Source organism: Rhinopithecus bieti, unplaced genomic scaffold (assembly GCF_001698545.2).
Source record: "Rhinopithecus bieti isolate Rb0 unplaced genomic scaffold, ASM169854v2 scaffold_79104, whole genome shotgun sequence".
In the NCBI taxonomy this organism is placed as follows: domain Eukaryota; kingdom Metazoa; phylum Chordata; class Mammalia; order Primates; family Cercopithecidae; genus Rhinopithecus; species Rhinopithecus bieti.
In genome coordinates, this window is record NW_016829090.1 from 76,036 (window position 1) to 90,831 (window position 14,796).

The 14,796-nt window shown below is 45.0% G+C and overlaps 1 protein-coding gene across 1 annotated transcript in view; it reads right to left on the reverse strand.

Moving 5' to 3' along the window:
• FKBP9 (FKBP prolyl isomerase 9) overlaps positions 1-14,796 on the reverse strand; it is a 56,112-nt gene that overhangs the window by 14,283 nt on the left and 27,033 nt on the right. Inside the window, exons 6-7 of the mRNA XM_017864656.1 lie at positions 8,912-9,057; positions 1,066-1,252 (exon numbers count right to left, since the gene is read on the reverse strand). Coding sequence (XP_017720145.1) covers positions 1,066-1,252; positions 8,912-9,057 — 333 coding nt within the window. The remainder of the gene's footprint in view (positions 1-1,065; positions 1,253-8,911; positions 9,058-14,796) is intronic.

Here is a 14,796-nt window from a genome sequence, read left to right on the forward strand (position 1 = left end):
AGGAAGGAAGGAAGGAAGGAAGGAAGGAAGGAAGGAAGGAAGGAAGGAAGGAAGGAAGGAAAGAAGGAAAGAAAGGAAGGAAGGACAGAAGGAAGGAAGGAAGGGAAGGAGACGGGAAGAAAGAAAAGAAAGGAAGAAAGAAAGCGAGGGAAAGAAAAGAGAGAAAGAAAAGGAAGGAAGGGAGGGAGGCAGGGAGGAAGGGAGGGAGGGAGGGAGTTAGGCGTGGTGGCTCATGCCTGTAATCCTAGCACTTTGGAAGGCTGGGGAGGGTGGATCACTTGAGGCCAGGAGTTCAAGACCAGCTTAGCCAACACAGTGAAACCCCATCTCTACTAAAAATACAAAAATTAGGCAGGTATGGTGGTGCATGTCTGTAATCCCAGCTACTTGGGAGGGTGAGGCAGGAGGATCACTTGAACCTGGAAGGCAGAGGATGCAGTGAGCTGAGATAGTGCCACTGCACTCCAGCCTGGGTGAGACAGTGAGACTCTGTCTCAAAAAGAAAAAAGAAAAGAGGAGAGAAGAAAAAAGAAAAAAAAGAAAGAGAGAGAGAGAGAAAGAGAAAGAAAGAAAGAGAGAGAGAGAGAGAGAGAGAAAGAAAGAAAGAAAGAAAGAAAGAAAGAAAGAAAGAAAGAAAGAAAGAGAAAGAAAGAAAGAAAGAAAAAAGAAAAGAAAGAAAAGACAAGAAAGAAAAGACAAGAAAGAAAGAAAAGACGGAGGGAGGGAGGGAGGGAGGGAGGGAGGAAGGAAGGAAGGAAGGAAGGAAGGAAGGAAGGAAGGAAGGAAGGAAGGAAGGAAGGAAAGAAAGAAAGACAGCAGTTATATGATCGGATCTGCTTGTCAGAAAGACAATTTCATGGGGTGAAAAATGACCTGGAGCAGGGAAAGACCATGAATCGGAAACTTCACATGATGCACCCGAGCAGTGATGCAGGCGCGAGCTATGCCGTGGGACGGCATGGAGATAAAAGCTCTCAACCAGCATCTACCCAAGAGAGGAGGATAGTGGGAGCATGCGACTGTCACCCTCCAGGCTCACTCCCACGCCATTCTGGTTGCCCTTACGTGGAGTCCAGCAGGGTCCCATCCAGAAGCGAGGCATTGTAGTGATATTTGAGGTAATCTCCCTTCTTACTCAGCACTGAGCAGTCGGGGGGTTTGTAGTGGGAGGTGATGCTGATGGAGTCCGAAGGGTTGTGGAAATCGATCACATGGATGTCAAACACCAGCACAGCCGAGCCGGGGATATTCCCTAAAAGACAGACATGGGGAATTAATGAATGCCCCCTGCAGGCTGCAGCACACAGGTCTCCCCAGTATCACCAGGTATGTCCTCAAGGCCCTCCAAGTGAAGAAAACGGGCACCCAGATACGAAACCCTAGGAGGACTCCAAGACTGATGCTGAAAGGGCCATTAGATGTAACCTCATCCTCATTTTACAGGTCGATAAATGGAGGCACAGATTTGCCCTGGGTCCCACAGCCCATAACGAGCAGTTTGGACTAAAATTCAAGACTATGGAATATTGCCCCATGGCATCGTTCAGCCTGAAAGACAAGTAGCTAAGTTGATCACAAATGAGGAAACTCAAACCCAGCCAAATTAACACTTGCCCCTCGCCCACCGGAAGTAAGAAGTGGGGTGAGGAAATCAGCCGCAGAGTGAAATCACTCCAATGTCCGACCACTGCTCAAGAAAAGCATAACGGCCGGGCGCGGTGGCTCAAGCCTGTAATCCCAGCACTTAGGGAGGCCGAGACGGGCGGATCACGAGGTCAGGAGATCGAGACCATCCTGGCTAACACGGTGAAACCCTGTCTCTACTAAAATACAAAAAACTAGCCGGGCGAGGTGATGGGCGCCTGTAGTCCCAGCTACTCAGGAGGCTGAGGCAGGAGAATTGCGTGAACCCGGGAGGCGGAGCTTGCAGTGAGCTGAGAACTGGCCACTGCACTCCAGCCTGGGCGACAGAGTGAGACTCCGTCTCAAAAAAAAAAAAAAAGAAAAGAAAGAAAAGCATAACATAAACTTCGTAAAGAAAAAGACACCTCTCCCTCATGATCGTACACCTAACAGTCACAGGTGCTTTTAGAATACATCCTATTTGTTCTATACTAAATTATTAATTAACTTTTCCATAATTTCCACTTTTGAAGATAGTAGCTCACATCTGAATAATGTTTTACAGTTTGCCAAAGTATTTTTCACCTACATTTTCCCTTTAAGTCCCTGCAGCAACCTTACGGGGTAGGCATGGCCATAACACCAGGAATGTAACGACAGCTTTCCAGGAGCATGGGAGACAGTTAAACATATGCATCAGTTGTAATACGCCCCCCAGCCCAAATCATTTCAGAGAAGTTTAAATGTAAAATATTTTTAAATCATGTTACCTAGAGTGAAGGACATATTTTATTATCATCAGCATTTTACATATAAGAAAACCAACTCAGGTTAGGTATGGTGGTGGCTCATGCCTGTAATCTCAACTCTGGGAGGCCGAGGTGGGAGGATCACTTGAGGCCAGCGGTTCGAGACCAGCCTGGGCAACACAGCCAAATGTCTCTACAAAAAAATTAGCTGGGCGTGGTGGTGAGCACTTGTAGTCCCAGATACTCGGGAGACTGAGGCAGGAGAATTGCTTGAGGCCAGGAGGTCAAGGCTACAGTGAGCTAGGATTGCACCACTGTACTCTAGCCTGGACAACAGAGTGAGACTGTGTCCTCAAAAAAGAAAGAAAGAAAGGAAAGAAAAACTCAGACATGATATTACTTATTCAAGAGAATAACACAGCTAATGACAAAATTCAGATAGAGATATACAAACACCAACAGCCCCTCCTCACCTCCCATCCCCACACGCACTTTTCTGTGTCTCTTTCTTGATTGGTCTCTCTCCTATCTCTCTCTCTAACAGAAACACACTCACGCTCATATTTAATAGGCGTTTATTGAGTACCAAGCACTCTTCTAAATTAAACATGTATTGTTTAATTCTCATTAAAATCCTGAGAAAACTGAGGTACAAATTTTGGGGCTGGCCAAAGGTAAAGGTAATAATTTGAGAAGCGTGTGCTTTATAGCAGAACACAGGTGCCTGCTACTCACTCATAACAGGGGCTGCTGGTGTGGGTGGAGTGGGGTGCAGGTTCCTTCCCACAGGAACCAGGAAATACAGACTGCCATTGGCCAGAAGGCTGCTCAGAGCCAGGGCCACGGACGGCTCTGTGTGGGAAGCTAACACACGTGGACGGGGTGGGTGTCTGCAGAGGCAGATCTATGGTTTCTCAACCTTGGCAACCCATTAAAATCACCTGGGAATGAACCCAAAAACATTATGCTAAGTGAAAGAAGCCAGACACAAAAGGCTGGCTTCTTTGCCAGCACTGGGGGAGGGGGTGGATGGGAAGAGGGTATGGAGAGTGACCGCTAATGGTTATGGGTTAGTTTTTGGAGTGATGAAAATGTGCTGGAATTAGGTAGAGGTAATAGTTGTTACCTGGTTAATATACTAAAAACAACTAAATTGTAAACTTTAACATGATTACTTTTATAGTATGTGAATTATATTTCAATAAAACATCAAATAAAAATATCTCTCCTGGGTATATACACAAAGGAATTGAAACTAGAGATGCAAACAGATATTTGTACACTCATATTCACAGAAGCATTAAGCATTATTCACAATAGACAAAAAGTAGAAACAGCCCAAGTGTTCACCACCAGAGGAACTGATCAACAAAATGTAGCATATACATCCAATGGAATATTCATTCAGCAATAAAAAGGAATGAAATTTATTAGCCAGAAAACAGGAATTAATTTTTTTTTTTTTTTTTTGAGATGGAGTCTTGCTCTGTCATCCAGGCTGGAGAGCAGTGGTGTGATCTCAGCTCACTGCAACCTCTGTCCCCCGGATTCAAGCAATTCCCCTGCCTCAGCTGATATTACAGACGTACCACCACACCTGGCTAATTTTTGTGTTTTTAGTAGAGACAGGGTTTGACCATGTTGGCCAGGCTGATCTTGAACTCCTGACCTCAGGTGATCCACCTGCTTCAGCCTCCCAAAGTGCTGGGATTACAGGCATGAGCCACTGCGCCCAGCTTGAAATTTTGATAAATGCTAAAATATAAACAGACCTTGAAAACAGTATGCTAAGTAAAATAAGACAGACATAGAAAGAGAAATATTATATGATTCCACTTAAATGAGGCACTTAGAATAGGCAAATTGGTAGAGACAGAAAGAAAGGTGGTTGTCAGAGGTTGGGGGGAGGGAGGAATCGGGAGTTATTGTGTAATGGGTTTATGTTGGGGATGATAAAAGAGTTTTGAGTGTAGATGGTAGTAATGGTTATACAACATTGTGAATATATTTGAGGCCACTAAACTGTACACTTAAAATGGTAAAGATGTTAAGTATATTTTACCACAGATTTTAAAAACTTCTAACACTGAGCTAAGCAGTCACCAAATTTTGTCAATTCAAATATAATCTCCCCTCCAAGATGCATTCAGGTGCAGGGCCTTCTCCTTTTGCAGGGCAAAAAGGAATGCATCTGGAACCACCCACATCCCTGGGATCTGATGTCAGCAGTCAAATGAACTCAGTCTCTCAGGCCCCGAGGATTCCAGGCACAAGAATTCCAACCAGTGTAGAGGTCGATACACACCCAATCAAGGAACCATGTAGCTTCAGGTGGGTATGTCAGCTGCTAGGAAGTGAACGTGAGTCAGTCTACCAGGTGCCTGATAACCTCTGAGGCACACACATTATTGAGGGTGTCAACAAGGAAACACTCTCTGTGTGCGTAGGAAGTTTTGTTTGTGTTTCTCTCTGCAGAATCCCTAACACCGTGAGCAGGGCCTGGTCATGAAGAAACTCAATAAATCTTTGATGGATGGATAGATGGAGTTTCTTGGCCTGCAAAAACGAAGATCAGAACTTTGAACCATAGACCCCACCTACCCCAGGCAGCACCAAGGCCTCGAACCTCTATCCCTCTATCTTGGTCTGACTTCCACAAAGCTATTTGTCGATTAAGTATAGAAATGAGCGCTGACCAGCAAAAAGGCAGTAATAGTCCAACGTGGCCCCAACACCAGCCTCCTCTCTGTATAAACCCTTAACCAGTGCAGAAGTCATCATTCTGTTCTCACCATGAGGATGCCTCCCTCAGAAGAGACACAGATGACAAAAACTTAAAGCAGCCAACAGCGCACCCAAGAAACTCTGTAGCTCCCTCTGAGGGGGGTGGGTTTCCTCTGAGGGGGGTGGGTTTCTGTGGGGGGGTGGGTTTCCTCTGCGGGGGTGGGTTTCTTCTGAGGGGAGTGGGTTTCCTCTGAGGAAGGTGGGTTTCCTCTGAGTGGGTGTGCTTCCTCTGAGAGCTCTGGGACTTCTGGTTTGAGGTCTCGGTTCTCCACATGTAGGTATCAACAAGTCACTACCTAATGGGGACGCATTCTTTCTGTCTGTCTAGGACACACATGGGTCAGACAGCCCTGGGTCCAATTCCAGCTCCATCATGGATTAGCTATTGTGGCCTTGGACACATGGGTAGAACTCTCTGGGCCTCATTATCTTTCTAAACAATGAGGGTAATGATGCCTCAGAAGACTTGTTTCCAGGTTTGAATGAGTTCATGTGCAAGAAGTCCCAGACACACTGTGGGATAATAAATGTCATTTATTAACTTTCCTCTCTTTCCTAAAAGGGTGTTCAAAAGGTAATCTGGAAGTTGAGTAACAGCAAGCTATCGATGAAGTGAAGCTTACACAACCTCGCAGGCAGAATCCATTCCCCACTTTGAGGCTGCAAACCCATCCAAATGCCCTAATTTCAGGGCTGACCCAGGGAACAAAGCAGATGGCAGAAAGATCCAGAACCTCTCCCAGGAGGCCTACCCTTTCTCCTCCACCAATCTTGCAGGGGAAAATGGCTGTGACAGAATGAAATGCTGATAAACGCTGAGAGCACAGGGACAGCCCACAATTCATTCCTTCCACAAATATTTGCCAAACATTCACAATGTGCCTGGCCCCGTGGTATGTAGTGAAGAAGTCATCCTGACCCCTCTCGGCTCAGCCCCTCAGGGATCAGCATGGGTTCCTATGTAACCCCCACAAAGAGGCCAAGGGTGCTGATCAAGAGAGGACAGAGGCAGACCCCACTCAAGAGCACTTGGAGTTTATACCTCAGGGTCACTCAGGGTGCCTCCTCCCACAGCAATGTGATTCAGGATGAAGCAGTCTCATTGCGCAGAAAATTTATGAGCCTTCGGCTGCTTCCCAGAGCCTTATATAATTCTTTGCAGAGCTCTGTCTCATACTTGATAGAAAGCCAAGAGGAAAAAAAGTAATTTAAGCAAATGTTTTCCATCAATGCATTCTTTTTAAAGAAAGGAAAGATTAGCCCTCAGGCCATAATGAAACAAGAACACTCAGAAAGTATTTATCTGTTTCTGTTTATATTTGACTAGAAGTAGAAATCTACACAGTAAAAAGCAATAGAGCATCAAGACACTAGACAAGCAGGACGTGTGAAGAAAGGCCTGTCGAATGGATCTTAAGCTGTGATCTGCTGTGGTTTAATCAATCAGAAATTTAAGTCAGGGAGAAAAAAATATTTCTCCATGGTACAACCTACTTTCCAACCAACTTGACATTTCTTGGATCCTCTGGGATGAACACTACGGGGAAAACTCTCAAGATCCATATGATGTATCAACAAAAAACAGAACAGAACTAACAAAATAAATGTACAGCCAACAAGGCCAGCCTCCATCAGCAAAAGAATACGAAAACAAAATAAATACTCCATCAACTATTTCTAAGCGAAGGAGCAGCCATTAAAATACATAGCATAGAAAGTTGTTCACAACACTATGTTGTTCACCACAAATTGGGTGAAGAGAGAAATCACAAAGTAATACACATAGACAATCCCATGTTTGTCCGTATTGATTAGTGTAGGTGGGCATTTTTTTTTTTAATCTATACATACACTCAAAGGTATAGAAGGATGTTCACTTCATGGCTGCATTTGTTTCCTACTGTGGCTGCAGCAAATTACCACAAACTTGTTGGCTTAAAACAACACAAATGGATTCCCTTAATTCTGGAAGGCAGAAGCATAAATTCAAGGTATTGTTAGGGATTTGTTCCTTTTGGAGGCTGCTGGGGAGAATGTATTTCCTACCTTTTCCAGTCTCTCAGGGCCACCTTCATTCCCTGACAGGGTCCTCCTTCTGTATCTTCTAAGTCAGCAGTTTAGCACTTTTTCCCTGGTCTGACCGCCTGCCTCCCTTTTACAAGGACTGTTGCAAGTATTGTGAGGCCACCTGGATAATCCAGGATACTATTCCCATCTCAAGATCCTTAATCAAATCTGTAAAGTCCCTTTTAATATGGTAACAGGAGGCTAGGCATGGTGGCTCACACCTGTCATCCCACACTTCGGAACGCCAAGGTGGGAGGATTGCTTGAGCTCAGGAGTTCCAGACAAGCTTGGGAAACATAGTGAGACCATGTCTGTCTTTACAAAAAAAAAATTGTTTTTGAATTAGCTGTGCATGGTAGCACACACAGGTAGTCCTAGCTACTCAGAAGGCGGATGCAGGAGGATCACTTTAACACAAAAGCTGAAGGCTGCAGTGAGTTAGGATCTTACCTTACCACTGCACTCCAGCCTGGGCAACAGAACAAGACTTTGTCTCAAAACAAAATAAATAAATAAAGTAAGGTAACATACTCACAGGTTCTGGGGATTAGAACATAGACACTTTGAGGGGCTGAATATTCTGCCTACTAGATTAAGATTAACAATATTTATTTCTGGCAGGGCATGACGCTCATATCTATAATCCCAGCACTTTGGGAAGCCAAGGCAGGCAGATCACTTGAGGCCAGGAGTTTGAGACTAGCCTGGCGAACATAGTGAAACACCATTTCTACTGAAAATTTTTTAAAAAATTAGCCAGGTGTGGTGGCACATGCCTGTAGTCCCAGCTACTTGGGAGGCTAAGTCACGAGACTCACCTGAACCCAGGAAGCAGAGGTTGCAATGAGCCGAGATCGTGCCACTGTACTCCAGCCTGGGTGACAGAATGAGACTCTATCTCAAAAAAAAAAAAAGTAAAAAAGAAAACAAGGGAAAAAAATATTTATTTCTGGGTGGCAGGATTTCTTTGCTTACCTGTATTTTCTTTTCTAAAGTCAACATGTATGATTTGTGTAACTTTTAAAAGAAGTGAGGTATGAGGGTGACAAAAATGTTCTAAAACAGGATTATAATGATAGTTGCATAACCCACTAAATTTTCTAAAAGTCATTAAATTGTATACTTAAATGGGTGAATTTTATAACATATAAAAGAAAAACCAAAGAGGGGCTTTTGCACTTACTTTCAAATGGTTCAGCCCAAAATAAATACATAAATATAAAAAGATCAAATATAGCAAAATGTTAACAACTGGCAAAACAAAGTGGAATTCACTATAAAGTGCTTTCAACTTTGGTGTAGGATTTAACATTTTCAAAAGGTAAAGGAAAATGGGCAGAGAAACAAGGAGAAAGAACAGGACAACTCTAGAAACTAAATCTATTTGGGCATTCCAGTCTTGGGCTGGACTTTAGCTTCAATATTTTGGCTCTCAAGAAGCTGTGTACAGGGTGTGGTGGTGCATGCCTGTAGTGCCAGCTACTCCGAAGGCTGAGGCAAGAGGATCACTTGAGGCCAAGAGTTCCAGGCCATAGTATGCAATGATCACACACTACACTTTCCAGTCTGGGCAACAGAGGGAGACCCCATCTCAAAAAAAAAAAGAAGAAAAAGAAAAAGAAGCCCTGTTCCAAGCAATGTGGAAGCAGCCACAGCTAGTGAGGAAGGCGGGTGATGCTGATGCTCACCTCTTCCTTCCTCTCCATACCCCAGGTGAGGAGGGACCACAATCCTTCGCTTCTCTCCAATGCAAACACCAAGTAGACCTTCATCCATCCCAGGAATCACGTAGCCCTGCCCAATGTACGTGTCAAACGTGCGGTTCCGAGAGTAGCTAGAAAAGAAGAAAGGAAAGAAAGAGGTCATTCATAAGGGCCTCCACAGCAGTTGTGCAAATTAGTTGGGACAGAGATGCAAAAGCACACAGAGGCCTCCAGACTCCAGAACAGCATAAACCATAGCATCTGAGGACACAGCCAAGAAACATGCTCCCCTGGAAGGGTAAACAGGAACCCCCACACAGCATGTGAACAGCCACCTGCAGAGACATGCTGTGTGGCCCTCTGGTTTAGTCAGGTTATGAATGCAGTGTGGGTTGAGAAGCACCACACAGAAATGGAGCTAATGTAAATTGAACAGTATGCTTTCTTTTTCTGAGTCAAGGTCTCAGTCTGTCACCCAGGCTGGTGTGCAGTGTGGCACCATCACAGACAGCTCACTGCAGCCTCAATCTCCCAGGCTCAAGCAATCCTCCCACCTCAGCCTCCCAAGTAGCTGGGACCAGAAGCACGTGCTACTATGCCTAGCTAATAAAATATATATATATATTTTTTTGTAGAGACAGAGTCCCACTATGTCGCTCAGGCTGGTCCTGAGCTCCTGGATCAAGTGATCCTCCTGCCTCGGCCTCCCAAAGTGCTGGGTTGACAGGCATGAGCCACCATGCCCAGCCTGTATACTTGATAACCATGTCAAGTTAATGAAAACAATCAAGCTCTCAACCAGCCTGGGCAACATGGCAAAACTCTGTTACTACAAAATTACAAAAATTAGCTGGGTGTGGTGGCACACACCAATAGTCCCAGCTACTCAGGAGGCTGAAGTCAGAGGACTGCCTGAGCCGGAGAGGTTGAGGTTGCAGTGAGCCAAGATCACAACACTGCACTCCAGCCTGGGTGACAGAGTGGGACCCTGTCTTGAAAACAAAAAACAAAACAGAAAACAGAATCGAACGGAGCCCTTATCAGAAACTACAAATGTGTCACAAGGACAATGTCTCCAATATCTAAAGAGAAGATATCTGCACATGTGGGATGTGAATATTCTGTTTTTATTTTTTAATTACTTTTTTTTTTTTTTTTTTTTGAGACAGGATCTTGCTCTGTCTCCCAGGCTGGAGTGAAGTGGTCTGGTCTCAGCTCACTGCAGCCTCAACCTCCTGGACTCAACTCATCCTCCCACCTCAGCCCCTCAAGTGGCTGGGGCTATAGCGTGCAATACCGTGCCTGGCTCATTTTTGTATTTTTAGTAGAGACAGGGTTTCACCACATTGCCCAGGTTGGTCTCGAACTCCTGGGCTCCAGCGATCTGCCTGCCCTAGCCTCCCAAAGTGCTGAGCCACAGCACCCAGCCTGACATGAAGATTCTGATCTCCAGGAAAGCAGCATACACACTGTGAGCAATGAATTCCGCAGTCTCTACCACAGCCCAACAAAAGGCCCCCAGTATCACCTCTGCTTACCACGCCACCCTGGTGAATACCTGGGTTTCCCAAGTGCTCCTGGCAGGAGCCCCAAGTCCACTCAGGGAGAGATCCAGCCTGTGTGTAAACTGCCAAGTGAGTCTATTACCATGAGTTTGGTAAAAAGAGGAATCAATTCCCCACAGCATAATTATTCCAGAATAAAATAATAAAACTTCATATGCCAAGTCCACTATCAAACTGGACCACGTGACCTGCACCCCTTCCCCACACCACCTAGTGCCGATGAGGCAGAAAGCCCATCCTGAAAGAGCCAGTCGGTCCTGTCATTCCCTCACCCCACAGCCAGCGCATGACGTCCTGGAGAAGAGAGACCAGACTGCTGAGTGGGGCCGGGTCAATACACAGGCAGAGCTGTGGAGGTTTTCCCTTCTCAATACCCCTCAGAGACCACAAAGTCATGGGGCATGAAGAAAGAACCACAACAGATGTCCCTCCTCACCCAGGAAGCAGGAGATTGTCCACATAAATTCCTAGAGGAGGCTGTGAGTCCCTCTTCCCACCCACTAAGGACAGCACCTCATGCTGAGCAGCTCCAAGCCTCCTCCTGGTGCACTGGCCAGGAAGGCCTAGAGGGGAACACAGCAGGGAAGAGGAGGACCGTGCCGGCTCCCAGCATCCTCCAGCCAGAGCAGGGCTCACCCTCCCCAGGTTCCCACCTGCAGGACCCTGGGGATCACCAGCAACGTGCAGTCACTGCCAGGCATTCAGGGAAGAGGAGGATACCTACGTGGTGGGCTCCCGATGAAGGGACTCCAAGTGGTGAGAGAGACGGCAGGTACCCACAGCGGGGACTGCTGCCCTGCCCACTGGAATAGTCACAAATATTCCATGGTAGAGGGGAGACAGCAGACACCGAAGGCTGTGGGATCTGCCTAAGGGACAAGCACTGGGCTGGCATTAAGGGCCAAGCCGAGAGGCAGGAAAGAGCCTCCGAAGGAGAGATGGAGTGGCCGAGTGGGCTTGATTGTAGTGAATGCTGAATAACTTTAAAAGTTAAAGACAAGTAAATGGAAAACCATCCTGTTCCCCAGTGGAAAAGCAAAGTCATCAGTCCTCCCCTAAACTAACTTATAAGTTCTTTTTCCTTTTCTTTTTTTGAGACACGGTCTCACTCTGTCACTGAGGCTGGAATGCAATGGCGAGATCTCAGCTCACTGCAACCTTCATCTCCCGAGTTCAAGTGATTCTCCTGCCTCAGCCTCCCAAGTAGTTGGGATTACAGGCATGCAGCACCACACTCAGCTAATTTTTGTATTTTCAGTAGAGATGGGGTTTCACCATGTTGGCGAGGCTTGTCTTGAACTCCTGTCCACAAGTGATCCACCTACCTCGGCCTCCCAAAGTGCTAGGATTACAGGTGTGAGCCATCGTGCCTGGCCTGAGCCACCATGGCTGGCCCAAAGTAACTTACAAATTTTAAAGCAATTCCAATCAAAAATCCCAGGGGTGTGTATCTGGTGGTGGTGGGAAGCTCAGTAAAGTAATGCTAAAATTCATCTGAAAAAAGAAATAATTAAGAATGCTGTTTTTAAGGTGCAGTATATAGCAAGCTATCATTTTATAAAAAATTTAAAAGGGAAATATATACATATATGTACTTCATTATATATGTATGCAAGACCTATGAAATTAATAACACTGGGCCGGGGACAGTGGGTCACACCTGTAATCCCAGCACTTTGGGAGGCTGAGGCAGGTGGATCACTTGAGGTCAGGAGTTCATGACCAGCCTGGCCCAACATGGTGAAACCCCACCTCTACTAAAAATACTAAAAACATTGGCCAGGCCTGGTGGCATGTGCCTGAAAAAGAAATTAATAACACTGGATCCCTATGAAGAGGGAAGGTTGGACAAGGATAGTAGGGAAATTTGTCACTGTATACCTTTCTGTACTTCCAACATTTTAAGTCACTTCAATGTATCGCTTAGTAGAAAAAAAAGTTATTTTTTAAAAAAGAAAAAGAATGCCCTCTACTATACAAATTAAAAAGCTAACACTAGTTAATCACAGCTAAAGGTGTGATGCTGGCCTAGGAATAGATAGAAGGTAAAGGATAAAAATTCTACACAAAGACTCAAAAGTACATATAAGAATTTAGTTCATAACAAAAATCACATTTTAGAGCAGTAAGGAAATGACAGAGTCATGCATGAAGGATGTTGGAAAAACTAGCTAACCACCTGGAAAAAAATAAAGAAATCCTTCCTGTCACAGTGATACCACAATAAATTCCAGATGGATTAAAGACTTAAATATGAAAGCATTTATGAGCATAGAGAGGAACTGCGGAACGTTGTTAACAGTGGTTATCTCATGCTAGTGAGAATGGAAGGGGCTGATAAGAAATTTACATTTTTTGCTATACATTTTTGCATTGTTTCCATTATGCAATTAGGACACATTACCTCTGCCCCGTGCGGTGGCTCATGCCTGTAATCCCAGCACTTTGAGTGGCCCAGGCGAGTGGATCACTTGAGGCCAGGAGTTTGATACCAGTCAGGCCAACATGGTGAAACCTCATCTCTACTAAAAATAAAAAAAAATTAGCCAGGCATCGTGGTGCACACCTGTAGTCCAAGCTACTCAGGAGGCTGAGGCAGAAGAGAATTGCTTGAACCCAGGAGGTGGAGGTTGCAGTGGGCTGCAATCACATCACTGCACTCCAGCCTGGGCAACAGAGCGAGACTCTGTCTCAAAAAAAAAGAATATATTACCTTTGAAAATAAAAATTCTAATAAAGAATATCTTAAAGAATAAAAAAAAAAAGCAACCAATAAAAGGCTTGAGGAAAATATAGGCAAACATTTATATACTCTAGGAAGAGGACAGACTTTGTAACAAGTCACCAAAGACAGGAACCATAATGAGGAAGTCTAATGTATTTAACAACATGAAAGGTTTACAGTTAAATGGGTCAAAAATCAAAACAACCAAAATTAACATGCAAATAAATTGAGGAAAATGTTTTTAATAATATGCAACCATAAAATAATTAATTTTTTTTTTTTTTTTTTTTTTTTTTTTTTTTTTGAGACGGAGTCTCGCTCTGTCGCCCAGGCTGGAGTGCTGTGGCCGGATCTCAGCTCACTGCAAGCTCCGCCTCCCGGGTTCACGCCATTCTCCTGCCTCAGCCTCCCGGGTAGCTGGGACTACAGGCGCCGCCACGTCGCCCGGCTAGTTTTTTGTAGTTTTTAGTAGAGACGGGGTTTCACCGTGTTAGCCAGGATGGTCTCGATCTCCTGACCTCGTGATCCGCCCGTCTCGGCCTCCCAAAGTGCTGGGATTACAGGCTTGAGCCACCGCGCCCGGCCAAAATAATTAATATTTTTAACATGTAGAGCTCTTCAAATCAACAAGAAATAGACAAACGCCAATGCCCCAAATAGAAAAATAGGCAAAGGACCTGAACAGATAGTTCAAAAGAAGGTACTCAAACAAACATCCAAAGGAATTTCAAACCCAATAGCAATTGAAAATTCAGATTAAAACCATAGGTACCATTTTTTTCTCCCATAAATTAGCCAACTTTTTTTGTTTTTGTTTTGTTTTGTTTTGTTTTTTGTTTTTTGGTTTTTTTTTGAGATGAAGTCTCCCCAGGCTGGATTGCAGTGGTATGATCTCGGTTCACTGCAACCTCCGCTTCCTGGGTTCAAGCTATTCTCCTGCCTCAGCCTCCCGAGGAGCTGGTATTACAGGCACCTGCCATCACACCCGGCTAATTTTTGTATTTTTAGTAGAGACGGGGTTTCACCATGTTGGCCAGGCTGGTCTCGAACTCCTGACCTCAGGTGATCCACCCACCTCGGCCTCCCAAAGTGCTGAGATTACAGGTGTGAGCCACCGCGCCCAGCCTAGCCAAGATTATTTTTAAACAATACCTAGTGTTACTAAGTTTGCAGGGAATGGGATACTCTTAAACTGTGATGCTGAGTAAAACCTTACTTGAGGGCAACTTGGTAGTATGTATCAAAAGGTGTAAAAATACACATAACTGCTGGGCGCACTGGCTCATGCCTGTAATCCCAGCACTTTGGGAGGTGAGGCAGGTGGGTCACTTGAGGTCAGGAGTTTAAGACCAGTCTGGCCAACATGGCAAAACCCTGTCTCTATCAAAAATACATAAATTAGCCTGGTGTGGTGGCAGGAGCCTATAATCCTAGCTACTTGGGAGGCTGAGGCAGGAGAATCACTTGAATCCAGCAGGTGGAGGTTGCAGCGAGCTGAAGTTGCACCACTGCACTCCAGCCTGGGCAACAGAGCAAGATTCTGTCTCAAAAAAAAAAAAAAAAAAAAAAAGAGGGGACAG